This window comes from Numenius arquata, chromosome 10 (genome assembly GCF_964106895.1).
Source record: "Numenius arquata chromosome 10, bNumArq3.hap1.1, whole genome shotgun sequence".
NCBI classification, from domain to species: Eukaryota; Metazoa; Chordata; class Aves; order Charadriiformes; family Scolopacidae; genus Numenius; species Numenius arquata.
In genome coordinates this window covers 23,530,717-23,554,157 of record NC_133585.1, presented here as the reverse complement: position 1 = coordinate 23,554,157, position 23,441 = coordinate 23,530,717, and the positions used below count along the sequence as shown (strand labels likewise).

The 23,441-nt window shown below is 44.4% G+C and overlaps 1 protein-coding gene across 1 annotated transcript in view; it reads left to right on the top strand.

The window, feature by feature from the left end:
- Positions 1-23,441, top strand: part of AFF1 (ALF transcription elongation factor 1) — a 100,525-nt gene that overhangs the window by 51,345 nt on the left and 25,739 nt on the right. The window contains exons 4-6 of the mRNA XM_074154238.1: positions 20,286-20,330; positions 22,461-22,547; positions 23,339-23,375. Of these exons, the coding sequence (XP_074010339.1) occupies positions 20,286-20,330; positions 22,461-22,547; positions 23,339-23,375 (169 nt within the window). The remainder of the gene's footprint in view (positions 1-20,285; positions 20,331-22,460; positions 22,548-23,338; positions 23,376-23,441) is intronic.

Sequence of the window (23,441 nt, the reverse complement as noted above, 5' to 3'; positions counted from 1 at the left end):
TGCGAGTCCGGGAGGCTGGTGGCTGATAGCCTTCCTAATGCACCTGACTGGGAGGGATCCCTTGTCGAATGCCAGCCAGGTACGTGAGCTCAGCACCTCGCACTTCACTTAGCTGCAGAGAAAAATTGTATGTGACAGCTCTGCAGTGTGTAAGCCTGGCTGTAAAGAATTTCTGGAACTTAAGAAATGGCATCTGCAGTCTTTAATGCAGAGTTTAGGGGATAAAAATGTCTTTTAAGGAACCTTATGTTTTGAATCATAACAGAGGCAAGTGCCTTCTACATACAGATTTTAAATATTAATTGTAGACCGGTTGTTCTAGGCACAACATGAGCAAAACAGGTCCTAGAAGGCTGTGTCCAGCCTTGGCTTCTGTATCCATCTGGCAAACAAGGCGAGCGTGCTGTGGGCTTTGCACTGAGTGCTCAGTGCTGTTTGCTGGGGAGAGAATGAAAGTGTCTGTCTGCATGTTCAGTTGAGCAATAATAATTATGTCCTAGGAGCAGGCCTTGTCAACCTTGGACACTGCTTTTACAGCTGAAAGTTTAAGTTAAGCTACTTCAACAGATAGTTTTGTATACTAGAAAGGGTGACCAGGTACCCGGTGGACAGGACTTGCTGTGGCTTCTAGTCTTCTATGACAAGATAGGGGAGCTTTCTGAGAGACTTGTCCAATGCTCATCTCGGGGAGGACAGCTTTCTTCTGTGTATACATGGCTTAATAATAATAAGGCACTTTGTTGTCCCGTTCCCCAAAGCATCAAATCTAGAAATATTCTGTTGCAAGTCAGTTGTAAAACAATGGTGAAAGTTGTCCTTACGAGCAAAAGGATATCCTGCTATTTTTTTTTCCCCACAGGTTAAGTTCCTTGGTTTGGCAGTATTTAAAAATATTTCTTAAATTTCCATTAAGGTTTGAAAAGTTAAGAACTTTGCTTTCTTAAGGAGAGAGATAAAACTCATGTCCTCTAAACACAAACACTTGCTTTTTTTTTTTTTTCCCTTTGGGAATACTGTTGTGAGAAACACCGGCTCACAAACAGAACGTCTCTTTTTCCAGGGCTGCTTCTTTGGCCTGTTCATTGGCCAGTCGATTTCCCCTGGCTTCCAGGGATCCTCCTCTCTGGTGCACTGTCACATGAACCACTGCCATTTCCTCTGGCAATTCCAGAGCTTCTAACACCTCCAGCACCAGTTGCTCATGTGCCAATTCCTTTCCTCGGGAGGAAATAAGTCCATGCTCCTTCCAGATCTTTCCAAAGGTATGTACCACTCCAAAAGCATATTTAGAATCGGTATAAATTGTCCCTTTTTCCCCTTTAAGTATTTCTAAAGCTTGTTTTAAAGCATATAGTTCACACATTTGGGCTAACCAATTGCTAGGTAATTTCCCTCTCTCCATAATACTGTTTCCCTCTCCATCCACAACTGAGTAGCCGCTGTGACATTTCCCATCAGTACATCATGATGATCCATCTATAAAAACTCTTTTACCCTCAGACAGGGGAGTCTCTTGTAAGTCTTCTCAGACTTTGGTTTGATATTCTATGATATCCAAACAATCGTGCTCAGGGACTCCCACCTCTGCTCCTCCATGTGAAAACTGGGAAGGGTTCAGACTCCTACTGGTAGTTAAAACCAAATCATCTTTTTCCATTAAAATAGCCTCATATTTCAAAATCCCTGAGTCTGTTAACAATCTTCCAGACTTTTGATTCAATAATGTCCTAACAGCACGTGGAATGGACGCTATCGAAGCCCCTCCAAAGGTTAATCTTCTACTCTCCTCCACCAGTAGGGCCATAGCAGCTACTGCTTATACACTAGTTGGCCATCCCCGTGAAACTGGATCCAACGTTTTAGATAAATATGCTATTGGTTGCTTCTGGCCTCCCCAGATTTGAGTTAATACTCCATAAGCTATCCCATCTTCCACACTTACATATAGATGAAACGGTTTTTCCAAAAAGGAAAGTGCCAATACTGGTGCATGGACTAATTTTTTTCTTGAGGTTTTCAAATTGTTGTTTTTCCTTCCCTGTCCACTCAGGCTTTTCTGTCTCTTCTTGTAATTTTATATATAAAAATTTTACATGTTGGGCAAAATTCTCAATCCAGAGTCTACAATACCCAAGTAAACCTAAAAACTTCCTTGATTCTCTTTTGGTCTTAGGAAGTGGGGTGGCAACAATGCCAGAAATACGTTCCGGATTTATTCTTCTCCTCCCTTCACTTATTAGATGTCCAAGATATTTTACTTCCTTTTCTATGAATTGCAGTTTAGTCTTCGAGACTCGCAGCCCCTTTTTCCCCAAGAAATTTAATAATTGGATTGAGACTGCCCTAACTTCTTCCTTTCTCTTCTGGCTGTTGCTTTACTATTTGTTCCACAGTAGCCACCATCTATTTGATCTTAGCTTTGTGTTTCTCATCATCCCTTCTAACATATATCTTTTGAGCTTCCCGCAACAAATCATTCAGTCCCCTATCATGCCAATCTTCTAGTTTTTCTAACTTTTCCTTACGAGGCCTTGGTAACAAAATTTACTTTTAATAATTCTTGACCAGCCTCACTTTCAGGATCAGTTCCTGAATGTTGCTGCATGCTTCTTCTAAGCCTCTGCAACCAAGCAGAAGGTGATTCATCTTTGTTATTTATTTTCAAAGGCTTTGTCAAAATTCTGTCCTTTTGGCACCGCTTCTTTAATTCCCCTAATGATGAGTTTCCTATAATCTGACACATTATTCCTCCCTTCAGCATTGCTCTGGTCCCAGTTTGGTCTCACTATGGGAAACTTCTGATCTCCCAGGATTCCTCCTTGAGCATTTGGAGGATTGTCCCTTTCCCAGATCCTTATTCCAGCAGTCCGTATCATCTGTCTTTCCTCTGGTGTAAATAAAGTCCCCAAAATGCACTGCGTTTCATCCCAAGTATGAATATTGGATCCTAAAAATTGGTCAAGCTGTTCTGACAGGCCCAGAGGATCTTCTAACATCTTTCTCATTTCTTTCTTAAGTTCTCGGACCTCTGTACTAGGTAGAGGTACATTCACAAATCCCACTCCTCCTGGGCCCTGTAACAGAAACATAGCACCCTCTGTCACAAATTTTGGTGTCTGTCTTGACGAGGGAAGTGGGTAGTTCTGGACATCTTTCTTTAGCTGCTCGAGTTCTGTGGTCCGGGCTCTTTGTATCTCTTGAATCACGGGGGTATGGGGCCCAGCCACGGTATTTTCTTTCTCTTGGTCACTGTCCCGTTCCTCCCCATCTGTTTCCCCTTCAGGGTGGGGCATTTGGCTCCCCATCGGGTTATATGGAGGGGGTAGGTAATCTAAAGGATCCCATTTCTCCTCCTTCCCTTGACTCTCCCCCAAGTCCTTAGACACAAAGAAAGATAGACATCCCTTCCAACAAGAAGCATAATCACTTTCTTCTTGACTAAAAGGTTCTTTATGTAAAAATTTAAAGCCTGGCAAACCCAATTCTCTGATGACCCATATCTCGTCCAGTATAATTGATCAGATGTAATGGGTTCTTTGGTCCATTCAAACATGCGATATTGTATCATCCTCTTTTTCTCTTTTCCCTGGGTGCAAGGTGTTTCCTCTCACCCCCAATTCCTGAGCATCATCACCAGAGGACTGTCGGGAGGAATGCTCGGAGTGGGATCCTCAGATCCCTCTCTCTTCTTAAATCTAGTAAGAAGATTTTTATTTCCCAGTTCTTTGAAATTCCTGCGGAACACATCTCACCAAAACAACCTCTCGCTTTGTCCCTTCACCAGCTGTTTTCCTCGGGGAGCAACGGGACGGCGGTTAGCAGGTCTCTGCACTTGCTTGGCGGACAACTCTGCGTCTCATTCCCGTGCTCTGTCCCGCGCTCCCGGCCCCCCCAGTGGTACTTCACAGCCAATTTTCTTACCCGGGTTCTGTGCACAGAAATCATCAGCTGCCGCGCGTAACTCAGTTTTATCAACTTTTCCTCTCCCCCTTCACTTCCAGAGTCCTCCGTCCAGGGGAGGGACTCCCTGCCCCTCACAAACGGGGCAGAGGGTGGGGGACCGCTGAAATCAGCGGGGCGCCCCTCCTCTGGCTGCCCCATCCCGCAGGCATGGGAGTGCCGATCCCAGGCGAGCCCCCAGATTGTGAGAAACGCCGGCTCACAAATAGAACGTAACAGAGGACAAAGTCTTCGAAGCAAAGCTATAAAAAAGATATAAACGCTTATGAAAAATATACAACCCAGCTGGCTCGGGTGCCCCTCAAAGAAAAGACACACTTTGCTCTTGGTGTTCAGAGTAATTATACCCTTTCCCGCTCGCCTGATTCCCTGTCCCCTCTTCCCATTTGCTGGGTATTCAGGGACTTCTTTCCTACAGCCTACCGAGCTCCTGCCACGGTTACAGTGCCCCGAGTGGGTCGCTCTCTTTTATTCTTATGGAAGTTCCTCTGACATTCTTTACACAATTACGGTTCTGAAAGTTATTTACGTCACAAGCAAAGCCATCGTGGCTGAAGCAAAACCTTTGCCTATCTCTTACACTGTCTTTGGACCCACTGACAAGCATCCCCTTATTCACTTCTCTCCTGCTTGTGTTGATGCACTGGTGCTGGTGCATCCAGCGCACGATGCCTGGTGTTGATGCCTTCCAGCTCCCCCCCCAGTTGTGTGCTCTGTCCCAGCACAGAGCTGTACCGGGTGCTGGTCTGGGACTGCTGGTGCTGCTCAAGACCCGCCTGCCTCTTCAATTCTTTTGGTTTTGAAGTTTTTATTTGCAGTGGTGGTAATGCAGAGAGGTTGCCTGGGGCACTGCTCTTCAAAACAGACAAATAAAAGGACTCGATTCAAAAAAGCAGTCCTGTTAAGTGTTAAAACAGAGTGAGACCCTGCATCTCCGAGTCTTGTTCACTGAGTCGTTAAGGGGAAGTGCACCAAGTGTCACCACTGCCATCTAACTTGGCTTGTTTTCCAAGGGGAAAGTGATGTGACCAGTTCTGGTTAGCTCTGCTACTTGTACAGCTTTATCTGCATCAGCTGCAGTGACCAGCTTTTCTCTGGAGTAGGCTAGGAGTCAGGCTACTCAAAATACTGTAAAAAGTATATCTAATAGTGTAAATCATGACAAGGTAGTATTGGAAATGAGAAAATAACTGAAATAATGGCTTGCTGCTCTTACTCAAATGCTTTTCATACCTTCAACACTTACATACCTTGTGTTTGTTCCGAAGGGAACAAGAGGACACAGACTCTGCCTGTTATGGACACAATACATGTAGATTCTTGTATTAAAAATTATTTACTGGAAAGATTTTAAGGGGACAGTAGGTAAGAAAGTTTGGGAGGATCAAGGGATCAAAATCATATTGAAAGGTACTACGCAAATGGTAGTCACAAAGGGGAGGTGCTTTTGTGAAAAGGCTCTTTACGTAGAGCAATTTTACTAGTGAAATAATCAGCCTTGGCTGGAGTTCTGGTTTTCATGGCTACATGCAGATAATGCTGCACTTAATTTTCATGTTTAGTTTCTTTGGATTTCGATTATATTATTATTAGATGAAGGCTAACAAGGGATGCATGAATTGCTTTCAGCAACTCCAGATTTTTAAAGAATCCTTTATTAAAACATACTAACAGTCCATTCCTCCAGAACACAAAACCCTTTGCTCCTTCAGATAAAGGAAGACAAAATAGCGAATTTTTTTTTCCTTACACTGTTTGAACACAAGAAGGTGGCCCATGCATTTATTTTTAGATTGAGCAAAAGAATCCATCTCAGAGTTAGAAAAGCGTGTAAAAATCTTTAAAGAATGTTTTATTTCCTCCAGGCGCCCACGCAGGAACATGACAGTACAACCATCGTTCACTGAGCATTTTGATGTAAAATGCTTAGATTGCCAGGATCATTCAGTGTAAGCTGAAGAAAGCAAGAGTAGAAGTTCATGGAAATGGTTTGATTTGTTTTCAAACCTGGGATGTGGGCGGTGGCGGGCTGGACCTGCTGTGAGCTGGGCGGCTGGGTTGAGGTTGGGGGAGAAGCAGGAGAGTGCCTGGTGATGGGACATTGTTACAGTGGAATAACTTCAGTGTTGCCTTGGAAAGGAGAGGAGGGGACTCAAATGGGTTAAGTGTGCCCGTGAAACCACCCACAGGGAACGTGGCTACATGCAAACTGCTGGTTAAACACTAGTGCCCACAGAGGACCTGAAATAGCACCCAGAGAAATTATTTCAGAAGTCTCCCGTGGACTTTGAGACTGGTGGATTGGATTTGTAATCTACGATGAAGTCTTGTGTGTCAAAACCAAGCAAGCAGCATAAACAGAAATGTGAAAACAAATGCACTTATGACGTGATTTTGAAGATTTTATCTTGCTGGATGAGGCAGAGCCCTTCTGTACATTTCTGTGATGCCTTGGCGTTGTTTTAGTGTGCATAAAGCAAAAAGTATAACATGATTTTTGTTTTTCATGAAATACAGAAGTGAAACAATGCTGTAAGCAGTGGCAAGCAGATATACTTTAGCTTTGTTTTGATTTGCTGGAATTATTCCAGTCTCGCTCTATTATGTTCAGGAACTAAGTCAGCGAGAGGGCAGACTGAGAGTGTGGTGCTCATTTCTGCTTAACCTTCATTGCTAAGCCCACCGTACTGGCTACCTGAAACTAGAAGAAAACTCAAACAAGTGCATCTCCAAAGAGCTGCTGCTGTGTGCTGTGCTTTGCTAGTACTGCAACTTTCTTCTCTTTCCACAAAGATAGCCTGATAATACGGTTTTTATAAAGTTGGTTTTCTGTTTCAGTTCTCTTTGTTTTGTTTCCTCTTTTTATCCCCCTCTCTTCTACCTTCTTGTGTCTTTTCTGTTGTGGTTGTCGTGTTTTTGTTGAATTGAGGTGAGCTTTCTTCTTCTGTGCTAAAAAGGATGCATCTTGGGAGAATTTTTATCCTCCTGTTAAAATTAATCCTAGTCTTTGTCAACCCGCTAGGAAAATTGCCTGCCCTTCCCACAGGTTTGTCGTTCTCTGACAGCAGCTTCCTGAATTTCCTAAATCAGCTCAAACTGCTGGTACGTGGACTCTGCTACCAAATGGTATCCGTACATTATTTTACAGTAGTAGTGAAACCTTAGGCAATATTCTGCACAACAAAATGACCTTTAAAATCTGTAGCTATAATTTATGAAGCCAGTCATTAAGGACATATTTTGTTCTGTACATTTTGATATTTTAAAAAATTACGTCAACAAAGAGTTCATTATGAGATAATGAAAGTCCCCTTTTATTGTAAGTTTCTGAAATAAAAGTTTTTGAGCTTAATCCAGATTTGGTACGAAGGAAAACCTAAATGTATGAAAGTATTCCCACACTGAAGTCAGGGAAGGGATGGTCTCATCCTTAAAATGCAGCTTGCTTCGAAGTCTTTGCACACTCTTTTGTCTGATTTGTTGTTGACTTAATCCAAAGCTCACAGGCAACAGCGCAAAAACTTACTCATCTCGGTAAATTTTAAGCTCAAATTCCATATTTTTCCTTTAGAAAAAAGTATTAGCATTTTTAATGAACTTTAAAAAAGAAACAGTCAAACAAAAACCCCAAACCCTACAATTCCTGAACCTGAAAGAAATGGGAAGAAAATGTTGTATTAACCACCTGCCTGCACTTTGATGCAATTTTGGTTCTTTCACTTGCTCTTCCTCGGTGTCACTGTTTCCCCTGTGTCATTGTTTCAGTTGGGATAGAGTTAACTCTTTATTAGCAGCTGGCATAGTGCTGGTTTAGATTTGGGATAAGAAATACTTTTGATAGCGTGCTGGTGTTTTAAGTCGTTGCTGAGCTCTCCAGGCCTTTTCTGCTCCTGGCACTGCCCAGCCAGCGAGTAGTCTGGGAGGGGACACAGCCGAGACAGCGGACCCCCACTGACCAAAGCGATATCCCATACCATGTGATGTCATGCTCAGTATATATAAAGCTGGGAGAAGGGGAGGACCTTCGGAGCAATGGCATTTATCTTCCCAAGCAACCACTATGCATGATGGATTCCTGCTTTCCTGGAGATGGCTGAACACCTGCCTGCCCATGGGAAGCAGGGAATGAATTCCTTTGCTGGCGTGTGTGGCTTTTCCTTTACCTGTTAAACTGTCTTTATCTCAGCCCATGGGTTTTTTTTTTCTCGCTCCTACTTTTCTGATTCTCTCCCCCATTGCAACCTGGGGGAGTGAGGAAGCGGTGGCGTGGTTCTAGCTGCCAGCTGGGGTTAAACCATGACACCCTCTGCAGCCTGTTCTGGGGTTTGTAGGGGTCTTTTTTATTGCAGCAGCTGTGATAGCGATGTTTTCCCTTTGTATATCTTGCAAAATCTCCCATTTACAAGAGCAGGTGATGTATCTGAATCATTTTGACTTGTACTTAACGCGTGTTTTGGGTTAACCACATGCCCTTGGAATTGGTTTCTCAGCGTTGCGGGTGGTGCGGGAAGGCGGCAGGGAGGCCGCTCTGCTGCCCCGAGCGCGGGCCGTGTGTTGCTGCCAGCCCGCCGGAGCCTCTCGCCGCTGCCCTGCGCCGCTGTTAGGAAGCTCCGCCGAGTGCCCGGGGCTTGTTCTGTGCTCTTGCTAGCGCTGGGAAGAGCAGCCGGCTGGCTTAAAAATCTCTGCTCCCTGCGTGTGGGCGCTCTGCTCGTCTCCATCCTCCACCAGTGACGTGTCTGCAGGATTTGCTTTTGACTTCAGATTGCCCTCACAAGCCAAGGAACCCACCTGCAGGCAGGGAAAATTAGTATGGATGTCCTGCACTTCAAAACCAAGTCATTGCTTTCTTTTGTTTCTAATCCGTTTAGCTACAAGCAATTAAAACCCCCGTGATTGGTAGTACGGAGTACTGAGGCAAAACCAGTGCCTCGGACTAGGTTAGTGCGTGAGAGAATGGGAGCGTCATGACACAGTCTTACCTATTTGCACGCTTGCTAGGGAAAAGGAAATTTGCTGGTAGCAAAACACACTTTGGTTGCACGAGAGGGGTTTTTTATGTCTTTTTGAAAATCTAGAATAGCCACTTCATAAAATTTTTAAAATTACTATTTTCAAGTTCTGCAAGTATCAGGTGCAATATAAGACATACTTCAGATTTGTAAAATGTGAAAAATTTTAACACTTCTCCCACTGCAATTCATGGGAATTTTACCACTCTAGGAGCAGGGTTAAGCTGTGAACTGTGTGCTTCTGGAGATAATTTGACTATAGGTGGTTGGCTCTGTATGCAAAGGTTTTACCAAACGTTGGAAGACGTGTAAAATGAAGACCTTTGCTCCATCCAGGTGCGCGGAGCATTTGTGGGAGTACACATATGATGTCATACAAGATGAATAAAAATGTAAAGCTCATAGGCATGATAATGTTGTTAGCATTGCTATATAACTACTCCTGGTTTGCATTTCTGTTCCTCCCCATCCCCTGGCTCTTTTTTTTTTTTTTTTTAGCATATTTCAACAATTGTTATTCATAGTAAGAAAATGTTGTTGAATTGGGTGGAATTTTGTCTAATTGAGTGGATATTGTTTGAAGGATTTTTAGGGAACCTGTCTATCTGCAAAATAAACTGGTTTAGCTGGTTGAGTTGGAACAGCTTTTTGTTTGACCTCTTAAGAAAGGGGTAGCCCATGCATCAGACACTTCTGGGAATCCCTGAATGTGTGAAAGAAAGAGATCTGTGGAACAAGTGCACTGTGTCTGCAGCAAAATATAAACATCTTTTAAAAAAATGCTGATGCTTTGCTCACAGGGTGATGCCTGTCTGACTAGAAATTATTTTAATCATAAATGTATTCACACAGTCTTCATATTTGTTCTGATAAATGCTCTCCTGAATAGATAACTAGGAATTGTTGCTTCAGCTTTCCCTGAAAGCAGCTTTGTCACCATATCCTCTAAAAAAGGTAAATGGAGTAAGCCAAGTTTCAGATCATCGGACCTCTCTTTGTATCATAGATGTATTTTAATCTCTTTTGTGATATGGAACATTTAACCAGCCTTGGCAGATAATACACGTGTTGTCTGGTGTTCCTCAAGACAGCATGCAAAAACCTGTATGAATTTGTGTGTTTATGTGTTTGTTTCGGTCAACAAGGTAATTTGAGCTTTGAATTTTGGCCGCCTTTTTCAATACACAGCAGAACGTTACGGCATCCGTGATCAAGATTAGTAGAAGCTTGGTTAAAATACATGTTGTATCTCTTGTTGTCTGGGTCATTTTGGAAACACACTCTGTGTGTGTGTATCTTGCATCTGTCTGTATGGTGGAGAGTGGAGATTTTCAGCTACACAAAAATGCAGGTGGAAAGTTGCTTTGAAGAGTAAGTTAACATGCTGTCCCCAGCGTGACTTGTGTGCAGGTAGGAGAGTACATCTAATATGCAGAATCTCCTCCTGCTCTGAGCTGGTTAAGCGTGTATGGGTGAAGTGAGGACAAGATGGTAGGTTGGGCAGGTTTTGTACTGCCTGTTGTTTTCAAACTAACCCTTCACACGTACACAGTTTTTTGATCTTCAGTGTATTCAAGTGGCAAAAGCCTCTGCAGTTGACATGCAAAAATAAAATTAAAATTAAATATTTATATTAAAATTTAGTATTAAATGGGAACTAGCTGTAAATGTGAGCTTTTTGGGGTTTTTTTAGCATGAATAGGTGACCTCTACTGATAGTTGCAGTGGCAAAGCTCTCATTAGGAAACAGAGAAAACTGACAACACAATGAAGGGCATGGAACCCCTAATGGCCTTTTCTCCTCCTTGCTGCACTGCTCACTTGGGTTTTCTCATTGCTAATAATTTAGTCTGAAATTAGGCAAAGAGCAATAGCAGGCATACTTGAGCTACACATGCATTGCAAATCCATTTTGATCAGGAGGAGAAACATAGGAGGCAGCATATAAAACATATGCATGCTGTAGCTGGTGCCTGGGTATCTACAGGCACCAGTTTCACCTGAAACGAAGGAGATGGAGAAGCACAAGGCTTGTTTATGCTCAGGATGTCAGAGGGGCAGCTCTAAATAGGCTGTGAAAGCAGAGGCATGCAAAAAAAGCAGAAATAAGCAGTTGGATTAGAAATTACTGAGATGAGAAGGAACAGAAAGGACTGCAACACTTTAATGCTTGCCTGAAAGGCAGCCCCTATCCATTACAGTTAGTATCTGCTTCCAGACCTCCTGTCCTCATCTTTGCCCAATCTGTGCACTCTTACCGCCGCTGGCCTTGTTTGAGCCCACACATCTCAGCGGTGCCTTCTGAAATAATTCATGGCCTCTGCTCTCTTGGAGACGATTTTTTTGACAGCCTGCTTGAAACTATTCTGCCACAGCCTCTTGATGAGGCAAGCTATTTAAAAACCAGGGAGAAATAGAAGCCGGGGGGGCTGAAGCTATGTAAGAGCTGAATGGTCCTTCAGCTCCATTTGACACATATGGAAGAGTGGGATAAAAATGTGTGCTGTAATTTTTAATGGAATAACTTTTAAAAAAAGAAGCAACCTTAGAAGCTCTTCAACACCATCTCCATTACTAAAAAAAAGCACTGCTTATTCCTTTACTATCTATGGCAAAACCTTATTAAAAAAAAAAGCCCAGTTTTTTAGTTTCCCAGCTTTGGCCAGTGTTGACTGCAGCATGCCAGAGAAGAGAAAGCTGGGCTTTTCCAAGGATCCTTTCAATAACTCTCTTGTTTTTTCCCTTCCCCTCTAGCCATCACGCTGGGACAGAGGAGTGTGCTGCTGGTCCCTCCTGCCGTGGCAGTCTGGCAGGTGTAACTGTCAGCAGGGGAAGAGCACGGCACCGGCAGGGTTGATGCTGTTCTTTTCTTCTGCTCCTCTCTAGCTGGGGGACTTCACTGCTTCTGGGTGATGGCTGGGTGTCTGGCCTACGTCATGGCCAGTGAGACATCTCATTTGTGTACCAGGTGGTTTCCCAAGCAATTTAGTCTGGCTTTGGGTGATTCTTATTATCCTGATTTCCTCCTTCATGTCTCTTTAACATGTCTAACAGAGCTGTGCAAGGCTCAGGGCATGAGCAGAGCTACGTGCTCATGAAAGTGCGTGGTTGTTTGGAATTGCTCATAAAGAGAAGTATTTCTGAGAGTTTCATCACACAGTTACTATACAGCCTGAATTGAATGCCTGTGCAGATTTTAAATTGTTTTCTGAATTAAGAGCTTCCTCTCTTCTTTTGCGGGTATGTGCACCTGTGCATTTTTGCAAGCCATTGTAGTAAAGGCAGACTAGTTCCTCATGTGACTTCTCGGGCTTCTTATGTTGGTGTAGATGCTGGAAATTATACTAGCCCCAGTCCTAGAGTCCTTTTCAGCTCAGGATCGAAGTAGTACTTAATCCTTTAGTGGTTGGGTTTTTTTGACTTTTATTGGGGAAGGGTAAATCCCATCTCATAGTTGAATCAGCAGATCGAATGCTACCCTGGTATGTATGGGGAGAGGATGACACAGAATTTTTCACAGCCAAATTTCTAATAGATGTGTTGACTGTTAATTCTGCTTCCTTTAGTGTAAGGAAAGCTGCTTTTCATGTGATTGAAGGCACTATGGTACAGGAGACAAATATTTAATTTTCTTGGGGGAAGAATGATGCTATAGAGCAAAGCAAAATACTCTTTATCTGGTCAGCTGCAGTAGGTTATCATGTAGATGGTAATTCCTGCAGGTCTTTCAGTTGTTTATGCTCTGATAAAGTGAAAACATTAATGTCTTTATTACTCTGGTAAAGAGGCTGCATTAAAATTTATCACCGGAGCATGAGGTATTTATATACATTTTTGCTTTCTGTAAGCATACATTGGCTTTCTGGATACATTGCTATGTTGTGCTGTGTATGTGTAAGTGAGCAGAAATAGAATTGCTGGAATCTGTAGGAATTCATAAATTAACCTCTCTGAAGTAACTTCCTCAACTGCATTTTCCTCAAAGGTAAACAAGGATAGCAGTGCTGTGTGAAGCGACTCTGAACTGCATGTCCTTCCCATCTTCATTATCTGGGCAGTGCACTCGCAGAAGTTTCCGAAGTGTTGTACCTACAGTAGATAAAGTGCACAACTCCTTTGTCAAAAAAACCCAAATCAAAACAAAAGACACATGCCCTCGCTTTCCACCCCTCCCCCCCCCCAACCCACCCTGAAAATATATCGTACCTCTTTTTTTATTTTATTTAAACTTTCACAGGTATCTGCATAGAGATTTCTTCTTAGCTGAGGTCACTAGTGGTGAGGAAAAAGGAACTGAGTGATTTTAGGCAACTACCAAGGGTAGAGAGTGGATGTGGGATTTAGGTCATGCTGGCCCAAGCTGCTGTGTTGAAGTTATGGTGAACCAAAAGGTTTGGGTGAAGTCCATTTCAGACAACTTCAGGCATATTGGCTTGTAGCACTGTCTTTTGCTAACCTTGAGATGGTATGCCTTTGCAAAATGTTACTTGGCCTTCACGATCCAGTTATGCTGGTTGGTGAATTGCAAAAATGTATATGTTGCAAAAATTATAAAAAGGAGATAATGTGGCAGCGTCTCACCATTTTAAGAGCATGTTACTTGTTCTTTAGTAACTGAGGGAGGCTTAAAAGTCACATTAATGGTAGTCTCTGCATTTTTCTGTAGTCAAAATTTATGTGATGGCTTTGGCTTTATGTTTATCCAGCTTTTTGTTTCAAAAACCTTAAAACCAAACTCATACTTGACATTGTGAAATGTCTGTTATGCCAATTAAGTCTGTGAATCCTCATCAAAAAGACACTTGATTTTTGTCTTGACTTTTTTAAACCTTTCTCTTTGCTTTTTAAGCTTGCAAGTAAGGAAGTCACCTCTGCAATTAGCCTTGCAAAATTTATTATGGAAATTCATCAACCCAGATTCTGCTCCCATCATATGTTATCATATGAGTATAACTTTACATTTTTCCCTTAAATTGTTGGTCATGTAGCAGGCATGAACCACGTTACACAGTCTGTGTCTAGCTGTTCCCTGGGGTGTTTGTGTGAGCACTGCAGGTTACAAAGGTGGCAGTTTCTTCAGCTTGCTCTCTTAAAAGAGTTTTCTGTCTTTCTGAACAAGATTTCTTTCCAAGTTACATTTATTCAACCTCTCCGGAGTCCGTGGGCCTGCGTCAGTAGAGGAACTGGGCTGGAGTCTTGGGTGAGGTGTGAGTACCCGCTTGCAGCTGGCCATGCCCAGCTGGCTCTGGTGGTGCCTTCTGCTGGGAGGAGGTGGCAAATGGAGAAGCGTGCTGCCTTGCAGACCTCTTTGGAGGCTGTGAGATCGCTGGGAGTTGGGCCTTCACTTGAGCAAAACCAGACTTTTTGGAACATAAATTAGTTTTATTGCTGAGGGGGGTGCCTGTTATTGAAGTGCAGCATCAGTTTGGATGGGAACATTGGCATTATAAACCAAACCAAAACACAGCAACCCAATGGTTCTGAATGTCCCATGATTGCTCTTGACCTCAGCTATCAGAATGTTTTGTGAGTGGCTCTTGGAGGCATCACTGTCATTCCCAAACTGACAGTGAGTATGAGTGGGGCATGGGGAAATCCTGGCTGGAGGTTGTGCAGGTGTCATTGTCAGCAAGCAAATACGCACAGGGCTAAAATTGAGTTGTCTGTGGGAAGTACCATACAGTGTTCCCTGTGAAGGCTGTAAAACTCCTGGTGGGGATAGGCAGCAGCATGTAGTATTTGATCTTCCACACCCAGAGTCCTCAGTGGAGCTGATCTCATTTGAGTGATTTCTTTGGCGTTATGGCTTTTTAACTCTTCTTTGTCTCTATTCTTTTTCCCTACACTCTTGTCTTAAAGCTGGCAAGGGCAGCCCTTGCTGCTGGGTGGTAGTTGTGGTTTAATGGTAGTTGGAAGGCTGAAATACGGCTGAGATGTGACTTGAAGGGAAAAAAAAAAAAAAAGGCGAGGGGCACGCAAAAAATTACTTGGCATGCAGAAAAGCCCAGCTCCTTCAGAGACTGGATGCTTAGCTTTCTAAAAGATGCGGAGTCACCGCAGCCAGGATGGAGTGAAAGGGTGCGTGCCCGCCCTCTCCAGGACCAGCAGGCTTGGAGCACAGGGACTGTGACAGGCTGCAGACCCGCAGTAGAAATGACAGTCACAGACCTACCCGAGAGACAGGAGGGTTCCCCAGTGCAGTCAAATGGTTCTGACTAGTTTTGTTGGGGTTTTGGCACGGAAAAATTTTCTATGCATGTCCCGAACAGTCTGTGATTTTAATCTCTAGAACAAATGTTTCCCCATGGTACAGGTGTTGCAAGTCCATTTGCGGGCAGCGGTTTTATTTGCCCATTGCACATGTAACTGCTGGTGAAAGTGTCATTCAGTTTTTCAGTCTTAGGGTGCAGCAGAATAGCAGAACAGAGACTAAAGATGCCGAAAACCCCATGCTCTTCAGGGAGAGTCTCCAGCAGGAGCATGGGCTTCCTAGTGTGTCCTAACTTAGTGGCTCTGGGAGTCAACTGCTAGCCAAAGATGAAAGCAATCCTGAGCATTCCTGATACATGCAGCTCTGGAGATACACAACATAAGGTATTTTGGGGGCATGTACTTAAACCTTGTGTCTTAAAAGAAATAAAAAAATAGGAGTCCTTGTGCTGCCAATGTGGACTTCTGCAGTACTTGTTCAGTGTTGTGTGTAAGGCTATGTAGGGAAAAGACTAGAAAGGCCAAAGCCCAACTAGAACTTAACCTGGCCTTGGATGTTAAAAACAATAAAAAGATTTTCTATAAATATATAAGTAACAAGAGGAGGACTCAGGAGAATCTCCATCCTCTATCAGATGCAGGAGATAACATAGTGACAAAGGATGAGGAGAAGGCGGAGGTACTTATAAAGCCTTCTTTTCCTCAGTCTTTAGTAGTAGGGTAGGTTGTTCCCTGAGTACCCAGACCCCTGAGCTAGCAGATAAGGGGCAGGGAGCAGAATGAAGCCCCCATAATCCAAAGGGAGATGGTGAGGGACCTGCTACAGCACCTAGACATACACAAATCTATGGGGCCAGATGGGGTCCACCCAAGGGCACTGAGGGAGCTGGCAGAAGTGCTCACTGAGCCACTTTCCATCATTTACCAGCAGTCCTGGCAAACTGGGGAGGTCCCAACTGGCTGGCTTCTAACGAATGTGACGCCCATTGACAAGAAGGGCCAGGATGATCCAGAGAACTCCAGGCCTGTCAGTCTGACCTCGGTGCCTGGGAAGGTCATGGAACAGATCATCCTGAGTGCCGTTATGTGGTGCATGAAGGACACCCAGGCGATCAGGCCCAGCCAGCACGGGTTCATGAGGGGCAGGTCCTGCTTGACAAACCCGATCTCCTTCTGTGACAAGGTGGCCCGCTTGGTAGATGAGGGAAAGGCTGTGGATGTTGTTTACCTGGACTTTAGTAAGGCCTTTGATACAGTCTCCCACAGTATCCTCCTGGAGAAACTGGCTGCCCATGGCTTGGACAGGAGTACCCTTTGCTGGGTTAAAACCTGGCTGGAGGGCCGGCCCCAGAGAGCGGTGGTGAATGGAGTTAAATCCAGTTGGCGGCCGGTCACGAGTGGTGTCCCACAGGGCTCGGCACTGGGGCCGGTTCTCTTTAACATCTTCATCAATGATCTGGACGAGGGGATCGAGTGCACCCTCAGTCAGTTTGCAGATGACACCAAGTTGGGTGGGAGTGTCGACCTGCTGGAGGGTAGGAAGGCTTTGCAGAGGGACCTGGACAGGCTGGATGGATGGACCGAGGCCAATGGGATGAGGTTCAACAAGGCCAAGTGCCGGGTCCTGCCCTTGGGTCACACCAACCCCCTGCGGCGCTACAGCCTTGGGGCAGAGTGGCTGGAGCTGCCTGGCAGAAAAGGACCTGGGGGTGTTGGTGGACTGTGGGCTGAACATGAGCCAGCAGTGTGCCCAGGTGGCCAAGAAGGCCACCAGCATCCTGGCCTGTGTCAGGAACAGCGTGGTGAGTAGGACTCGGGAGGTGATGGTCCCCCTGTCCTGGGCACTGGTGAGGCCCCACCTCGAGTGCTGTGTCCAGTTTTGGGCCCCTTCCCACAAAAAAGACATTGAGGTGCTGGAGCGGGTCCAGAGAAGGGCAACGGAGCTGGTGAGGGCTCTGGAGCCCGAGTCTCGTGAGGAGAGGCTGAGGGAGCTGGGGGTGTTCATCCTGGAGAAAAGGAGGCTGAGGGGAGACCTTCTGGCTCTCTACAACTCCCTGAAAGGAGGGTGTAGCCAGGGGGGGGTCGGTCTCTTCTCCCAAGGAACAGGCGATGGGACAAGAGGAAATGGCCTCAAGCTGCCCCAGGGGAGGTTCAGATTGGATATTAGGAAACATTTTTACACTGAAAAGGTTATTAAGCATTGGAATGGGCTGCCCAGGGAAGTGGTTGAGGCACCATCCCTGAAGGTATTGAAGAGACGGGTTGACATAGTGCTTAGAGACATAGTTTACTAATGTGGGGGTTTTTTTGTGTGGTGGTGTGTGGGGTTTTTTTCATTTTGTTTTGTTTTTTATCAGTTAGGTTGATGGTTGGACTAGATGATCTTAAAGGTCCCTTCCAACATAGACAATTCTATGATTCTGTGATTCTTTCCTTTAAATTTTGCGCCGTGAAGAACAAGGTGGTTTCTGCTAAGCCACTGGGCCTGTGAAGAGCAGCAGGCAGTTACTGAACAGTGCCCTTTGGGGTTACTATATATTCTCCTGACAATTGCTCTGTAAATGCTCATTGTATGTAAACCTTGTATCAATTTCAAAGTCTCTTCAAATTTATCTGAAAGAAATTCGGAAAATATGTGAGTTGTTTGGCAAGGATAAGAGAGGTCCAGACTGGCTCTTGTAGATATTCTCTGATTCTCAGGTTAATTGAATTCTACTTTTGTCATCAGTTAGCACCTCATAAAACTTAAGTTTCTGGAATGGGAGAAGCAAACTGATTTTGATTTGTTGCTATCGATCCATTGTTGAAAGAGCTTTCAAATATTTCATCCAGGCAGGACCTTCATTCCTTATCTGTTTTATGGTAAGGGTTTTTACTGTGGTGCTCTCCTATGTATATCTCAGGAGCTTTCTGAAGCAATCTGCTAGTGGAACGCTGCTTTTCTGTACAGCAAAATGCAAGTTCCTGTGTCTGCTGTTCACCACTTCTTAAATTAAGAAGTAAATTAGGTGGTTGAGCTACCAGGTTAAGCTTGCTGGGACAAAAAAGAGGAAAAGATGGACCCCTTTTCGGCACCATGAGTTACAAATACCCTGATGCCTTGCCATGTGGTAGAAGTTCCTTGCTGTGTTTGCTCTCTCTCTCTCCCCTCCTCCTGTCTGCTGTGGGGCAACTCTGCAAGCCTTGCTAGATCCCAGCCGCTTGCTTTCATTTGTGTGGCTTATCTGGCTGTGCCTCAGGTTCCATTTGTCTTGGGGTGAGTAAGGCCAGAAGGGGCTATCTGTGCGTGATTTTCTGAAGAAAAGTCAAATCTTTGTCAAATGAGCACTGCCTCAATGAGAGCTTTATGGAGATACAGATAAATGAGGTTGCAGGGAAAAGAGATGCCTTATGTCTTCTTGTCCCTCCAATGCAAATAGTGCAGCGTATGGGAAACAGATGATTGACCTTTCTGTGAGAGTGCCAAGGATGATACTTTTTGACTTCATTAAAGGGTTTGCTTGCTTTGCTGTTTACCTTGTTCTGGGAAAGGTCCTTCTGACCAGGCACTGTAACTCGCTGCCCTCTTCCTTTAATATGAGGAATGCCTTCCTGGCCTTTCCCTTTCAGCAATTACGCTGATCGCTGGATATTTCCATTGAATCTGTTGTTTATAGGCAAGATGCTGGTCTTGGATGCACTTTGCTCATTATAACTATTCAGCTCTTTGGCTGTTTTTCATTTCAGTTTCCTTTAATGGTATCAGTTAGTAATGTATGTTAAACGATAGGTACTTTCAAAACACATGCCTTGCTAGTAGACAAGAAGCCGATCTGTCGAAGTGAAGTGGTGTTCCCCCATGGCCAGGCGAGGGGTCAGTGTGTGGAAGCAGTGCAGGTCCTGCTGCAGAGCATCCCCAAGGTCTAGCGCTGCTGGGGGCGTGGGAAGGAGGGACACTGTTGCTGCACCCTCTCCCACCATGCACAGCCCGGGCATGGGGCAGATGGTCTCTGTCAGGGGGCATCACCGGTCACCCTGGCTGCGCATTTACCTCATCCCCACGTGCCTGGGGAGCGGGAAGCGTTCACTGTGCTTGTCCCAGCCCCTCTGTCCTCCAGCAGTACCCACACTGCCAACGCCGGATGTCACCAATGTGCAGGAGGGGGGTGTCCTGCCAGGAGCTGCTAAGTGGTTTTGCTGATACATTAAAAGCAGATGTATGTGTTTGCACAAGCTGCAGTGTCTGCTGTTTGTTACGTAACTGGCAAATACTAGCATTGCTTTTGCTTTACACTCTTCCTGAGAGCTTTGTCATGCGTGGGCATGCATGTGGACCCCTTCAGGTGGCATCGCTGGAGTGCCAGGACACCAGGGAGCTGGCCTCCCTTCAGAGGTCCTCACCATGCTTGCGCTGGGGAGCCCTGGCCCCAGCCAGGAGTGTATGTGGTGGTCACTGCCTGGGCTCTAGCGAAATGGGTGGGAGAGGTACAGGGGCAGTCCCTCCATCCAAATCCAGATGATTTGCAGGCTTTTCCAGAAATCACCACATTGCTCCTACCCAGCAGTATGTTCAAGATTTTACTTTGAACTGCACAAGTTACAGTTGTGTTGCTTTTTTATTTTTTTAATGGCAGCTGGTGTTCCCATGAGTCCAAGAGCTGGCATTCAAGGGCCTGGTGCGTGATTCCTCCACTTAAAACCACCTAAAACCACCTCTACTTTGCCTTCTCCAAGCTTAGGGCTTTACACTGACTTCTTTTTCTGCTGAATGCACATGGGTACATAGAAGAACATGAGTCATGAAACGAGGGGAATCCTGTCAGCTGAACGAACACCATTATTTAACGAGCCCCGATTCACTTTCCTTCTTTCTCATCTTTCTTAGAATACATCTTCTACTAAAGACTTGAAAACAACAGACTTCATAGAAGTGCATTATTAACTGGCCTTCTGATGGGACTTTTAATTCTTACTAGCATTTTATTATTAATGGACTGTAATGAAATTTATAGAACTGCTGGTAAGCAAGTGTTTGATGAGTGCATCTGTTTGTCTCATGTCATTTGATAAAACCAAAACAAACTTATGCTGCTTCCCTCTTGTTTTGTTTTGTTTTGTTTTTTGTAGCAAACCTTTCCCAGTGATGTCCACTCCATTGAAGAAATTTTGAAGGTGAGTACTCTTAAATAATAAATCTCTCTGGATTTGTTTATATTTTGCATGCATTAAAGTAGCGGGGTGGAGGGGGAGAGGGGGGAAATACTGCCCTGATTCTGTTCTGTCAGAGGATGCTGCAACCACTAGAAGTGTGTTTTGGGGTATGCTGTGGAGAAGTAAAGATAAAAGTTAGCCTCGGGTATAGCTGGAGTTGTAAGACCAGTGATAGTCTTCCTATCAATATGTAAGTATAATACAGTGCAGTGCAGTCCAAGAGCAAGATTGACAAGTCATCCGAAACCACCAGAGCAGCTCCTTCGTCAGGTCAGGGTGTTGCCATTACTGACCACACTTCCTCCAAAGGCGCTGTCTGTGCTGCCAGCCCCGGCAGGATGACCGTGAACAGGACCATGCACCTGCCTCTTTCCCACCCATGGGCGCACGGTGCTGCTGCTGGGCTGCTTCTCCTTCTCCGTAATCCTAGTCCATTCCGGCAAAGCTGAGCCAGCTGTGATGCAATACTCTCTGTGTAACTGCGTCAGACGTGGCTGTGCGAGCAGTGCACAGGCTCCCAGTAGCTACCTCTGAGTACGTGTCACCCATTTATTGTGCACAATGTTAAAATGCACTGTGACGTGCAAGCCGGTCGTATTGATACTGAGACGACAGTTCCTTGATGTCAGATACTATTCTGAGACACTGAAGTCCTAACAGAGGTGTTTGGTTTCTGTGATTCACATCCCTCACTGTTGCTTCAGGTTGCAAAATCCTGTGGCCTTTATTTGTTTCGGGAAGCTGTTGTTGGGGCAGCATTTCAGCTGAAAGGTAGTTGTGCACAGGTGTTCACTAGCTGTTTGTAGCACAAGTACTCCTCCTGGAAGTACTGCATTCTTTTGTGTTTCATGAGAGAACCTCTTTTCTTGCCTGTTAGTAATGCGTAACACTGTTTTTGTAGCAACCCCAGGGAAGCATGTACAAATACGTGAAGAGGTGTAGTACAGTATGTTGAGGAGTTCATCATGTATTGAAAGATTGCACAGCTCCTGAGTGATGTGAGCAATGATCTGAACAGTGGGAGGGGAGAAAGGAGAAGGCAAGGGTGGTAACAATGCAATGGAATAGTCACTCGGGTTAGTTGCAGGCTGCTTCCAGGCCTCGCACAGAAGCCCTTGCAGATTGCTCTGATCACTGCTTACAGAGCCAAAGGTAGCCATGTGGTTTCATTCCCTCTAAGTCTTTGTGTTTCATGTTATTTCTAATAGATAAGGAAATTAGGGACACTGCTGAACTTTCATATTGGTGTCTTGAAGAAAAACTGGCATTTGTAAATTATGACACAGTAGAGATGTTTGCACTTCAGTCTATTTTGTGCCAAAAGTACAAAAATGTAATTTGCACTGACACATTTCTCATTAATTTTTTTTAAGCCCCTGAGCAAAGTGCATGTGGTGCATACTCGTCATGAGATGCTTTCAGCATGAACACAATTCCTAACTTTCACCTGCTGGTGGTGGTGGGTGAGAGTAAGGGCAGGGGAACAGGGAAGGAGGATTCCTAAAGATAGCACATTGGGCAGTCTCTCTTTTGTTTGAAACCACGTCCCGGAGCCCTGCATCAAAGATGCCTTGGTCAGTCAGAGCAAAAGCCAATGTTTCAGGCAGAATAGCATGGGGAATGGCTGGCAGTCAGAGCTCCCTGGTTGACCTCCTTGACTTATGAAAAGCCTTTCAGAGTGTTGTTGCTGTAAGGGGATACAAGAACTTCCGTAATAGAAAAGTCCTGCGCTTTGAATAACCCCAGAACTACTCATACAGGTTTTATTTGCTTTTCCCTTTATTAACTGTGATAGCTGTAAGGCTGAGGCCTAATCTTGCAAACACAGTAAGTACGTAACTCTCTACAAGCTTACACAGAGATTGCGGTTACTCGGGCAATGCAAGTATGCTTGCAGAAAAAGAGCAAGTCCTCACCCTGGTCTGGTGGCTGCGCTCAAAGGAGGGCTTCTCACTAAGGTACTGTCTCTCGGGTTCACGCTGGGTCGACAAGGACTTCATTGGCAGATCCCTATGAATCTCTTAAGCATAAAAACTCACCTGTCTGTATCAGAAAAAATACTGTAAGCTGCTTCTCTAAATCTCTTTCCAGGAAATGACCCACTCATGGCCACCTCCCCTGACAGCTATTCATACGCCTAGTACAGCAGAGCCTTCCAAATTTCCTTTCCCAACAAAGGTAAAACACTCTCTTTTTGCCAGGGCTTTTGATAAATTGGAATAGACCTTTCTGGGTCTTGCATGTGTTTTAATCTGATTTTGTCCCCATTTCACAGATAAAGGCTGTTAGGAAATATTATCTTTAGAAGAAGTCAGAAAATTAAAGCACAATGGATCTTGAGGTGTATAACAGCTGCTTGCAATACATCATCTTACTGAGAGATCGGATTGTGCTTCTTATTTTTCCTTACTTATTTTTCAGTGATCTATATTGTAGCATAATTATCTTTCCCTTTTATTTTTTAAGCAAGCTTTGTATGTTTAGTGTTCTAAGATGTTGGAGCCAGAGGGGGGGATGAATGAATAATGTTTCAATGACTTAAGTATTTGTTATAATGGTGGACTTCAAATGTGACTGCTTTTCAGAAATGTTTTCAGCCTTTCATCTCTGTTGCAGCACAAAACCATTTTATCTCTATTGCCAAGAAAAATATTTGCTGACTGTGTTAAACAGAAGTGTTTGACAGCTCTTCTAAGCTTTTTTTTTTAATATTTCCTCAAAAATGCACATACCACTAATGTGCTACCAACACATTTTTGGTGGCAGTAGCACGTGTCATTTCTGTCCATGTTAAGCTGCATCAGGCCTGCTTAGACTATTGGACACTTCAAAGTCATACTTTGACAAGTTAGCCAAAGTATTCATTACAGGAAGTAACACATGAAAAAAAAAAAACACAACGATATGCCGCTATTAAGCGAGAGCTGATTTATGTTATTCTCAACTTGCACTTTGTCCTTTCTTTCTAGGGATCGCAGCATGTTGGATCTGTAGCACAGAATCAGAGTAAGTAGAAATGCAAAGAAAACACACTGTTAGGTGTGTATTGACAGGTAGTTTTGTGTGTTGTGT